This window comes from Microcaecilia unicolor, chromosome 11, assembly GCF_901765095.1.
Source record: "Microcaecilia unicolor chromosome 11, aMicUni1.1, whole genome shotgun sequence".
In the NCBI taxonomy this organism is placed as follows: Eukaryota; Metazoa; Chordata; class Amphibia; order Gymnophiona; family Siphonopidae; genus Microcaecilia; species Microcaecilia unicolor.
This window is the reverse complement of record NC_044041.1, coordinates 77,025,256-77,038,234: the sequence shown is the minus strand read 5'-3', so window position 1 is coordinate 77,038,234 and position 12,979 is coordinate 77,025,256. Positions and strand designations below refer to the sequence as shown.

The window sequence follows — 12,979 nt, the reverse complement described above, 5'->3', positions numbered from 1 at the left end:
CAGCCCTAATGCCAAATGTTGAGACATCAGACTTGTGAGAGTGCAGGTGAAAGGGGATCTGGGAAGGCACGAAGAAAGGGGGTACAGGGAGCCAGGGAATCCCAACGGGGCAGATTTCATGTGCACAACACCCACATTCAGAAAGCTGGGCTACCGGAGGCAGAGAGGTTGGCTGGGTTAAGGAAGAAGGGGAGGAACTACCAGTCCCAGAATCCTTCTCTTCCCCTCCCGGCTGTGCAAGAGTTAGGGGAGGAGATAGAAGATTGGGAAATGGTCTCTGAGGAAGGTGATGAGGGCCAGCTGGAGAGATTGGGGGCGGGGGAAGTTGAAGAGGAGGATAAAATGGAGATTACTGAAGGACTAGGGGAGGAACAGATGGAGATTGGAGCCCTGGCTCAAACCCAAGAAGCTGCTGTAAGAGGGTGGCTAGCTGTACCTTGGAGAGACTGGTGGAAGTCCGGAGGAGAGAAGCTGAGGCATTGGGGGAAATCTCTACTAAAGAGGAAACAGGTGCAGCCTGTGGGAGAGAAAGAGAGCTGGGCACAATTGAAATCCCAGCCTGAACCAGGTGGGAATAAAGCTGTGTAACCGTGCTGTAAGAAGGTGCAAGAAAGACTGTGTAAACTGTTTCATACTAGAAAGGTCTGGGCTGCAACCTACCTAGCTATTTGGGTTTTTCCCTCTGATAATGTACTGTTCCCTAAGTGAAGTAATCTGAGCTAAAGTGAAGTGAAGTTATATGGACTATTTTTGAACCTGAGTTTGAAGTTATATGGACTGTTTTTGAACCTGAATTTGACTGTGTTGTACCTGAATTGTGCTCTGGGCTGCTAGCCTAAACAACCTGAAGTGAAGGGTGTTTTGTTGATTTGAAGCAAGAAAATAAAAGCTCTTACTTATAAACATTGGGCTTTGAATGTGCCTCTGTGAAAGGAACGGAGGGAGGAGGAAGTCCTGGGAGTTCACAGGGCCTGGAGCCAAGGCTCAGAGGAGCCAGATTGCTGTGGAGTGAAGGCAACAGTTGTGTGGAGGAAGAGGAAACTAAGCAGGGTCAAGCCTGGCTGGGTCCTGGATGGGTGACCCAACTACAGACTGTACCACAAATCTTTGATGGTAATCAGGCACAACTAGTACCTGAGTGGTACTAGTTGCGCCTGATGCAGTCTTTAATTTTTGGAAGGATGCTTCACACTCTGGTGACCAGGCAATAATTCAGGGCAGTCTCTTTTTAATTAGGTCAGTCAGGGGCTTGGATATAGTGCTACAGTGAGGGATAAACTTTCTAGTACCCTGCTGTCTCAAGGAAGGCTAATACTTGCTTTTTGGTTTGGAGAGTGGGTCAATTCTGTATAGCTTCCACCTTAACTGTCCACCCCCCACTCTATGTCCTAAATATTGGACTTCTGCTATCCCCATCTGACTTTTGCTGGACCTGATGGTCAAGCGGCCCTCCCTATTTCTGACTAACACCCCACTTAAATGAATCAGGTGGTCATCCCAAGACTGACTGTACACGGCAATGTCATCAAAATAATCCCAAGCATGCTTCTGGAATCTATCTAACAGATGATTGACCAAGCACTGGAATGTACCAGGGGCATTTTTCATTCCAAAAGGCATCACAGTAAATTCATAAATGCCAAATAGAGTAATAAATGCTGATTGCTCCTGAGCAGCAGCTGTTAGGGGGATCTGCCAGTACCCTCAACTAAGGTCCATTGTGATAAGGTACTGGGCTCCAGCTAAGTGGTCTAGCAACTCGTCCATCTGAGGAATCGGCTAGGCATCAGATACAGTACATTCATTAAGCCGCCTGTAATCCACACAGAAGTGAATTGTGCCATCTTTCTTAGGGTTAAGAACTACAGAAGAAGACCAAGGACTATGAGGCTAGCATCTCATCAGGCTCCTGCTTCATTTGCTTCTCCACCTCAGCAGATATTTGATAGGCACTCTGCTTCAGTGGTTTAAGGTCACCATTTTGATTAGCCAAATGAGTAATTCCTGGTTTTGTAGAAAACACATCAGCACATCAGCACATCCCAACACTCTTCTGGTGGGCTGCATAGGCCTTTAACATATTTACATGAATTAAACCTTAAAGAAATACAAGATGTAATGAAATCTTTACCTGTTGGATCTGCACCTGGGCCAGATGGATACTCGGGGGAGTTCTATAAGCTGTTGCCCCCCTCCTTCTACCCCAGGATGCATGATTTTTATGAACAGATCATTGGGGAGGGTAAATTTCCATCATACTTTAATAAGGCATTTATTACGTTAATTCATACACCAGGCTGCCCGGAGGATCAGGCTAATTCTTATAGACCTATCTCCTTAATTAATGTTGATCTCAAGATCCTAGCCAAAATCATAGCGAATCGACTATCAAACATTCTGCCCAGATTGGTTGGGGAGGAGCAGGTAGGCTTCGTCAAAACCAGACAAGCGGCTAGTAATGTTCAACGATTATTACTGGCCATGGCATCAAGCCAACAACACCAAATTCCAACCTGTATGTATTCCCTCAACGCTAAAAAAGCATTTGATAAGATCGAATGGGAATACATATTTACTGTGTTGACACATATGGGGTTTGGTGGGTGGACTTTTGGGGCCATAAGAGCCCTGTATTCAGACCCGGAAGCAGCAGTGCTAATTAATGGAGTACAGTCCCAATCTTTTCACATAAAAAAAGGTACTAGACAGGGATGCCCCCTCTCACCATCACTTTTTATACTGGCTATGGAACCTCTGTTGAGGGCCATTAAATACTCAGGGGAGATCTCAGGGGTTCGAGAAGGGGGAGAAACAATTAAGGCCTTGTCCTTTGCAGACGATCTCATGATCATTACCACACAGCCGCAAACTACTCTGGGAAAGTTGCTGGATATGATTCAAGAATTTGGGAGAATGTCAGGCTTTATCTTAAATGTGCATAAATCTATAGGCCTTAGGGTTTTCCCTACAACTGAGGGCGCACAGGAATTGGGCACTCCTCTATCTTGGGCAGAGAACAGAATTAAATACCTTGGCACGTATATAACTCAGGATATGACAAGATTATATCATGAGAATATAACTCCTTTGATGGAGATGACTTGTCACAGGTTGAAGTTGTGGACAGATTATCCCCTGTCTCTATTAGGAAGAATAGCGCTGTACAATATCCTGCTGGTGCCGAAGTGGATTTACATCTTCCAGACGCTGCCACTCTTCCTCAGGCCTGAAGACGAGAAGAAACTGAATAAACACCTACAATGTTTCTTGTGGAGAAAAAAGCGGGCTCGACTCTCCATTAAGTCCCTGTGTGTCCCAGTGGAGCATGGAGGGCTGGGACTACTGAGCATTCGTTACCTTACTATAGCCAGTAGCATGAGGCATATTTCAGACTGGTTTCGATCAACTTCAGTATTCTCTGCTACTAAAATAGAGACGATTCTTACTCGGGACACTCATTTTAGTTGCCTGCTTCATGTGGGAGGGGGCCCATTACCACCCATATTGACTGATTCGCATATCCTCCCCACGGCAAAAGCAACATGGAGGTGGATCTGCCGTCACCATCAGTTTTCAGCAAGAACGACTCCATTTAGGGCAATTTGTGGTAATCCTAACTTCCCTCCAGGAAACATTTATCCTGCTTTTGCCAGATGGCAGAGGAACGGGCTAATCTACTTAATCCATGTACTAACAGAGGAGGGTCAGATGCGGTTGTTTGAGGAGTTACAAAACCAATTCAGGCTATTACCCTCGGATCGTTTCCATTATTACCAACTGAGACACTATGTCCATAGCATCCCATGGACAACACTAACAGAAGATGTACAGGAGGAGCTGTCCTCCGCCTTTTCTTTGCAATCACAAACAAAGGTGCCAATGCGGATGCACCACAGACATATTAGAGACTCAGTACAGGAGCCCAACTATACAGCATTGGCGGCGTCTTGGAGTGAGGAGCTGGCAGTGTCAATGTCAAGGCCAATTCTTCAAGACTTTGTTCGCAGTATTAAGAGTTCCTCAAAATTGGTGTCGTATCAAGAGATGGATTATAAGTTTGTAATGAGGATACATATGTCACCTCAAAGGGCATGCCATGCAGGAGTGTCCCCAGACGGTGCGTGCCCTAAGTGTCTAGCCCAGGGCGCTACTCTGGGCAATATGTTTTGGTCCTGTCCCAAGATAACAGCCTTCTGGACTAATTTATTAAAGTATACCTCGTCATTGTGGCACACTTCATGGAAACGCACTCCCCTTCTATTGTTTGGAAAACCATTACTGACCACCCCCATACCAGCAGGATACAAAGGATTTGTACGCAGAGCAACAACAACAGCTAAAGCAGTCATATTGAAAGAATGGATCTCCTCCAAAAGCCCTACAATCCAACAATGGCGCAGTAAAATGATTGACTATATGAAGTTTGAGTGGAGAGTGGCTAGGTCTGATTTAAAGTTTTCAGAATCTGCCTTCTTTCGTGTTTGGACACCTTTTTGGCAAACGCTCACGCCAGCCGGGAAAGGACACCTTATGAACATATGAACCCCTGTGAGAGACTTAGTGTATATGTTTGCTACCATGTATCTTACTATTAAGAGAAGGAGGGAGGGAGGGAGGGGGGAGTTAGGGAGGGAGAAAATGTGAGCAAAATTCTTTGCATTTGGCAGAGCTGGTAGATATGTAAGAGTTTAAAGTATTCCCAACGTAAGTTGCACTAGTTGTTGCAGTAAGTTCAAATTTTGTATACTACTTTGTTTCTATATTATATTTACTTTGCTGTGAATGACTATATGACTCACAATAAACAGAAATTGAAATAAAATAACATATTTACATGAAAAGTACTCTGCTTTCTATCTTGTCTATAGATATAACATAATTTGTGTCATTTAGGCGCTGTACAACCTTGTAAGGTCCCGCCCAGTTAGCCTGAAGTTTATTCTGATGTACCTGCTGGCCCTCATGAAACTCTCTATTTTATGCTTTACGATCATAACAGGTCTTTTGCTTAGTTTGGGTTGCCTGCAAGTTATCTCTGACAAAACCCGCAAGGTCTTTTAAGCTCTGCCGCATATTAACTACATACAGTGGCGTAGCAAGGGCGGGGCAGTGGGGGCGGTCCATCCCGGGTGTCATCGGGTGGGGGGGTGCTCCGCTCCCACTGCTCCGCCTTTAAAAAATTTTTTTTGAAGCGCCGGAGAGTGGCAGGCAGCACACTTCGCGTCTGCCCTGCTAGTAAAGGAGATCTTGCGGACGTCGTCGCCCTTCCCAAATTGAGTCCCGCCCCCCTCTGAGGCAACTTCCTATTACCGCGAGGGCGGGCAGGACTCAGTGTGGGAAGGACGACGACGTCGACGAGATCTTCTTTACTAGCTGGGCAGACGCGAGGCACGCTGCCTGCCACTCTCCGGCGCTTCGAAAAAATTTTTTTAAAGGCAGGACAGGGTAGGAGCAGCAGGAGAATGGATCTCAGCTGTCGGGTTGGGGGGGACTCAGAGGGGAGAATGGGATTGAGGAGGGGTGGGGGAGCTCAGAGGGGTGCTTAAAGGGGATTAGGGAGGGTGAGGGAGCTCAGAGAGGGGAGAAGGGGATTGGGGAAGGGTGGGGGAGCTCAGAGGGGTGCTTAAAGGGGATTAGGGAGGGTGGGGAGCTCAGAGAGGGGAGAAGGGGATTGGGGAGGGGTGGGGGAGCTCAGAGGGGTACTTAAAGGGGATTAGGGAGGGTGGGGGAGCTCAGATGGGTGCTCAGAGAGGGGAGAAGGGGAGGGGGAGGGGAGTGCTCAGATGGGAGGGGTCTGAAGCTGGAACTGGGGTCTGACAAGGGGGCAGGAGGGAAAATGGGTCCATGCCTGGGGCAGGTGGGAGAATGGGTCTGGGGCTGAAAAGGGGGGATGCAAGGCATGTGGTGAAGGGGGCTGAAACTGTGGGGACTAGGGGCTTTAAAGGGGACAGGGAGAACTGGCTGGGGCTGAAGCTCGGGACTGGTGAGAGAAAAGGGCTGGGGTTGAAACTAGGGGCTGAAAAGAGGACAGGGAGAAGTTGCTGGGGGCTGAAGCTCGGGACTGATGGGAGAAAAGGGCTGGGGACTGGTGGGATAGTGGGGCTGAAAAGGGGGGCAGGTGGGAGATGTGGGCTGGGGCTGGAACTAGGGGCAGGTGGAATAAGGGGGCTGGAACTGGGGGCTGAAAAGAGGGGGCAGAGAGAGAGAGGGGGGATAGAAGGGGGGAGCATGAGGGAGGGCAGACCCTGGATGGATGGTAGAGGGAGGGCAGACGGATTGAAGGGGCAGAGAGAAAGGGCAGATGGTGGGTGGAAGGGAAGAGAGAAAGAGGGCAGACTGGGGCAAATGGTGGATGGAAGGGGCAGAGACAGAGGGCAGATGTTGATGGAAGGGGGAGATAGAGATGGCAGATTGGGACAGATGGTGCATGGAAGGGGCAGAAGTGGATGGAAGGGAGAGAGGGCAGACAGTGGATGGAAGGGGCAGAGAGAGAGAGCAGACACTGGATGGCAGAGAGAGAGCGAAGACAGATGCTGGATAGAAGGAAGACAGTGAAAAGATGAGGAAATCAGAAACCAGAGACAACGAACTGTAAATATATATTTTTATTTTTTTGCTTTAGGATAAAGTAGTATTGTAGCTGTGCTAATAAATGTTTATAATAGAACATGTAAATAAGGTAATCTTTTTATTGGACTAATTTTAATACATTTTACTTTCGGAGAACAAAACCCCCTTCCTCAGGTCAGGATAGGACACTGTAACAGTACTATACTGAATTGACCTGAGGAAGGAGGTTTGGCCTCTGAAAGCTAAATGTATTAGTCCAATAAAATGATATTATTTGTTTTATTTCTATTTGTTAATTTGTAAAGTGGTGATTGGTATTTGTTAGTTTTTTCAAATTTACATCTGCTGTCTTTATATTTTGCACAGTACTAGAGGACATTTTCTGTTTCTGTGGTGTTGCATTGTATGCAGAGTCTGGCATCGGGGGTTCAGTTTAATTTTTGTCTAAATAGAAAGTTTATGATTACTTATTCTATAGTGGATTAGGGTGTATCTGTATTTGTGAAAAAGACATGGCTTTCGGTTGGCATTGACTGTGCAGGATCGACGATCTGTACTAATCTGTCTGTTTTCATTTTACAATAGGTGAATTGATGTTCTAGTGCTCACTGTAGTGTTTAAGATGCTTTCCTTTTCCTTGTGTGACTCATACAAATTACTGCTTATGGTATGGTAGAATTGCTCTATAGGTCCTGAGTGTTTTGTATTCTTGGTATGCCTAGTACTGGATTTCGGGGGGGGGGGGGGTGTTAAAAAATGACCAGCCCCGGGTGTCAACTACCCTAGCTACGCCACTGACTACATATTCAATTACAGGGGTGTCAGAGGCATCAACTTTCCCTTCCCAAGGTACTCTTTTTAGCTCAAGGGGCCCCCTCACCCTCTGGCCATAAAGCAGCTCGAATGGGGAGAACCCGGTAGACTCCTGGGATACTTCACTGTATGCAAACAGTAGGTAGGGCAAGTACTTTTCCCAGTCCTGGTCTCCCAGTCTAACATATGCTTTAATGTCCCATTAAATCTCTACACCAACCAAGTAGTTTCAGGGTGATATGGGGTGGTACGGACAGATTTCACTTCACAGTGTGTCCACAGATTCTGGATCAGCTCAGACATAAACTGTGTCCCTTGATCTGGGAGTATTTGTCGTGGTTATCTTACCCAGGAAAATATTTCTAGCAGGGCAGTGGCAACTTTCTCTGCATCTACTGAGGATAAGGCTACCACTTCAGAATATCTGGTAGCAAAGTCCACCACTGTCAGTATATACTTTCCCCCAGTTCGGCTAGGGACAGCTAGAGGCCCCACTAAATCCACCACTATCCTCTCAAAGGGTTCACTGATAAAAGATAAATGCTTCAGGGGTGATCTTGGGGCTTTTCCACTCTCTGGCACGCATCATAGGTTTGACAATAGTCAGCTCAAGATACTCCCAGCCAATAGAAGTTCTATGTCAATCTAATGCGTGTGCGTGTCACCCCCTGATGTCTTGCTAATGGAATGTCATGTGCAATCTGCAGGAGCTGTTCACTATATGCTTTGGGCACTATAAGCTGTTTGCCTGCTGTCAAGGGCCTGTTCAGATCAATGGGATCAGTCTCTCTATACAGCAAGTCCCCTATCCATAGGATATGGTCTTTACAAGTCTCATCAGTTGGCTGACCAGTCCTCTGCCACAGGGCTTCCAGGTTAGGGTCAGAATGTTGTGCTTCCTGAAAAGCATGTCTCTGTCCTGTATTGGTATCCATAGCTAGAAAGGTCTCTGCTGGTGACTCTGTCAAACCAGGGTCAACAGTCTGATCAATAGGTGTGTCAAATAAGTCAAGTTGTCCCATACTCACGGCTTCAGTCACCTCAGGAACTGGTTCTGCTGGAAGCACTGGAGCACCTTCTCCTGACGCTTGGTCAGCTGGTCCCACTTGGTAGGGCTTGGGATCTGAAACTGGAGATGTGGTTCCTGCTGCTTCCACTTGTTGGGTCACCTATGCCTGACTACTGGTCACCATAGCGAAAACGCTGACTCTGCTATCAACGGTAATGTTCATTGGAACCATGTTGGTTCCACACAGCATTGGTACAGGCATGTTCTTCATTATTCCTAGTTCTCTGTATCCAGGCTTGGTACTTCAATCCAGGTGTACTCAAGCAACGGGTACAGTCTCTCTGGATCCATTGGCTAACACTACATCTGCAGTGTGCCCTGGAAGAATAGCATTCTCTGGCACTAGCTCTGGTCATAACAAAGTCATGCTAGAGCCAGTGTCCACAAGCCCAGCCACCTGTGTCTGATTCACAGTTACTGGGGTGCTGTAGTGTTGTGGAAACCCATCTGCTTCCTTGCTTGATGAATGGACAGTAACTTTTAGTGCTGTGGCTGCTGTGTAGGCCTCCTCCATGGGACTGGAGCTACCCACAAAAGCTGCCAGCTTCGGTGCAGGCTTGGGATTATCTGGGCAATCTAGCATTCACCAGGGACTAACCCTGCGGCTACCAAAAGGGTCTGTCCCAGCATTGCTCAGGACCACCTGCACCTGGGCGCATGCTCTACACTGGCATACCCTTCCCCCCATTGAACTGGGTTACGCTTGCCTCTGGGCAAGTCTCCCACCTGCAAGTTAATTCCCCGGTGGTTTCTAAGCACACTGGGGCCACAATCCCAGGGGTCCTACAGTTCCTAGAAAGCACCCACAGACCAAGTACATAAACACCAGAATTCGTAGTCAGTCCAGGACAACAGAGCTAATAAACTAATAGGTTTATTAGCAGAATAAGGTAGAACAGTGAACGGAGGAATAGGGTGTACTTACCAAACAAAAACAGGTAAATTAGACAGGTATCAACATAAAACTAACTAAACACTTATTCACTACCTTAGTAATTCCTGGGGAGTTCAGAAAAAATATAACTGCTTACAGGTTTGAATAGGGTCTCAGTTAAGAGGCTCTTACTCTCCACGTTCCCTCTCTGAGGCTACAGATTTCCAGCAGATTCTTGCTGGATTTTGAACCTCAGAGCCCAGAGCATTAACATTGAGGGGACTCTGGCCAACAGCAGTGCAGGTTACATTTCCTCAGAGCTTAGGAGGGAAGAAATGGTCACTTCTGCAACAGCTTTACAAACAAAGGACAGACATCATCTGCTGCCAAACAAGGGAAATGCACTGGGGAACAAATATGTTATACATTTGCATAAGAAATCAAAGATATAAGTCCCTTGTTTTGCCATAGTGCCCAAATATGGGTGCCAAAAAATGCATGCTAAGCACTCCAAGTTGGGCGCTGTTTATAGAATAGTGCTCAGTGCTGGAATCCGTGCCAGGATTTACACCAACTGAAACCTAGTGTAAATCCTCATACCTAAATTAGGCGCAGATCCCCTGCATTCAATAACACTGTGCACAAATCCTAGAAACGCCCTGACGAGCACATCCTTATAGAATAGAAACTATAAAGATGTGTGTGTAAATTCCAATTATTGCCAATTAGCACCAGTAATTGATTGTTAGTGCCCAATTATCAGTGCTAATGCTCATTAAGCATGTGCACAATTCATTTGCACGCTATATATAGAATTAGAGGGCTATTGTCCAGATGCTCATGAGTCTCCTCTGCCTAATCATACAGTTCTTAAAGTTTTTTTAATCTACAGCAGCCTCAACTGCTGCGATAACCTCCGCCATGATTTCAGAGGTCCACGCCGAGCTGTCAGAGGGGCTAGGTGGGCTATGGTGTTCTGCCATCTTGACTTCTGTAGGCCTCACTTTTTCCTTTTCTTTCTGGACAAATTTAGATGCCATAAGCTACTTCCTTCCAACAAACAGCACCCTTCGAGGTACCTCTCTTTCCAATTTAAGTAACGTCTGTACTAAGAGACTGGTGCGTGGAGGGAACTGATAAAATGTTGATTTTAGTAGAGAATCTGATGAAACTCATGACAACACATGACCCCCAACTCTTCTACTTTTTAATGCTGGGGAGTGATGGGAGGAGTTGGCAATTCTCTCATAAGAAATGCACGTGGGGTCCGATGCAAAAAGCTACTGTGAGCCTAACTGCAGAGTTATCGCGGGGTTTACATGAAAGTTAATAGTTAAGCAATGCAAAAAAGGGGTTGAGAATGGATAAATAAATAATAACTCATGGGGCAAACATGACCATACATTGCAATACAATGTATGGTAATGCAGTCATTACCAATCTGCAGCAATACAGAGAAAAAAATGGGTTTAGATGCATGCACAATGTGAGTTTTTTGTGAGGTCAGGAATGGTATAGAAGGGTTGGTTGAGAGAAGTGGGTGTCTAGTAGCATCCCTTGTCTCCTCCCAATCCAACTCCCCCTGCCCCTTTCCACATCAGTCCCTGGTGTCTAGTGGCCCCCTCTCTGTTACCCCCTCCGACCAACCCGACTAAATTCGACCCCCTGCTCCTGAAATTAAAAATAAAAATCTCTAGTAGTCTAGTGACCCCTCCCCAACTCAACTCAACCCAACCCCCCCCAACTTCAAAAAATAATTCCTTGACGTCTAGTGGCTCCCTTCTCTCCCTCCAACCTAATCTCCCTTTCTCCCGGACTTAAAAAATTAAAATCCCCGGTGTGTAGGTTACTCCTGCCCCCACCAATTCCTGCCTCTGGCACTGCCATCTTGAAAAATGGCCGTGCCTGACCCTGCACTGTGCATTCTAGGATGGTAGTCTACAATTCTCTTATTTGTCAGACCGACTGCCCCTCCCCCATTCATCCCAGGATGTACTGCAGAAGGTCAGGCACTGCCATTTTTCAAGATGGCAGCGCCAGAGGCAGGACTGATGAGAATCAGACTTTCTCACTTTTTAAAGTTGGAAAAGATTCAAGTGAATACAGGAGAGGGTAAAGTTGGCCGTTTGAAAAGAAATGCATGGTGGGGTGAACTGAGGCTCTTTTGAATGACACAAAGTCTACCAGCTTTATATTGTTCTTCTGTAGTAATTTGTCAAAGTATTAAAAAGAAAACTTCATCCTACATGTGCTAGAAAAAGTTGCTGTGTTAAGTATGGAATATCAGGCCAGCAGACAGTGCAGCTCACATCTGATAGAACTATGTGATAGGTGTTTTTGGCAATTATTTTGAAAGCAAAGCAGCAGATGTTTTATCATGTCTGGAGATCTCTCTTGCAAGCTGTACTTTCTCTTGTGCACTGAGAACAGCTTTGCTTGGCTTTATAAGGAATAACATTTGCCCTTCCCCAAAGCATTTTACCCTTAGTTCCTTATATTCTTTGAATGAAAAATCAAAGTTAACAGCTCTCACGGGTTAAGTGAAATGGGAAATGGCACTGACTTGACTTACCAACTAGAAGAGAAGAATATTTCAGCGTTGGCTCGAAGGGACATTTACCCCGACTCTCTTTCGGTTTTCCTTCCAACTGAAGACTGCTGTTGTTGACAGTCTGCATGTAAATTTCATAAATCAGAAAAGCTCAACTGCTAACTTCCAGGTATCATCCCTCCTTATTCTCCCTCCCCCCCACCCCCCAGGTGCCTCAGGTCAATGAATCTTCTACAGTTGTTTTATTTGGTAATCTACAGATCATCTGAATAACAAATATACACATACTATACCATACATTTTACAAAATTTCTTATATGCATCAATGGATGAGCATGTGCTGATGCTGGACTTGTGGCATTAAGTCTCATTGAGTTCAATAAAAAAATATATTCAGGCCACTGTCCTGTGCAGCTGTTTGAATATTGCAGAACTGATACAACCACTTGTTTGCACAGTGAGTTTTAGTGGGGGGGGGGGGTTACTTTTTATTTAACATTGACAGACAATGCACAGAGCAATATAAGTACATAAGTATTGCCATACTGGGAAAGACCAAAGGCCCATCAAGCCCAGCATCCTGTTTCCAACAGTGGCCAATCCAGGTCACAAATACCCGGCAAGATCCCAAAAATGTAGAAAACATTTTATACTGCTTATCCCAGAAATAGTGGATTTTCCCCAAGTCCATTTAATAATGGTCTATGGACTTTTCCTTTAGGAAGCCGTCCAAACCTTTTTAAAACTCCGCTAAGCTAACTGCCTTTACCACATTCTCTGGCAACGAATTCCAGAGTTTAATTACACGTTGAGTGAAGAAAATTTTTATCCGATTCGTTTTACATTTACTACATTGTAGCTTCATCGCATGCCCCCTAGTCCTAGTATTTTTGGAAAGCATGAACAGACGCTTCACATCTACCCGTTCAACTCCACTCATTATTTTATAGACCTTTATCATATCTCCCCTCAGCCACCTTTTCTCCAAGCTGAAGAGCCCTAGCCGCTTTAGCCTTTCCTCATAGGGAAGTCGTCCTATCCCCTTTATCATTTTTGTCACCCTTCTCTGCACCTTTTCTAATTCCACTATATCTTTTTTGAG

The 12,979-nt window shown here is 45.8% G+C and overlaps 1 protein-coding gene across 1 annotated transcript in view; it reads right to left on the bottom strand.

The window, feature by feature from the left end:
- Window positions 1-12,979, bottom strand: part of LOC115480737 (semaphorin-4E-like) — a 141,417-nt gene that overhangs the window by 39,405 nt on the left and 89,033 nt on the right. Inside the window, exon 6 of the mRNA XM_030219608.1 lies at window positions 11,899-11,998. Coding sequence (XP_030075468.1) covers window positions 11,899-11,998 — 100 coding nt within the window. The remainder of the gene's footprint in view (window positions 1-11,898; window positions 11,999-12,979) is intronic.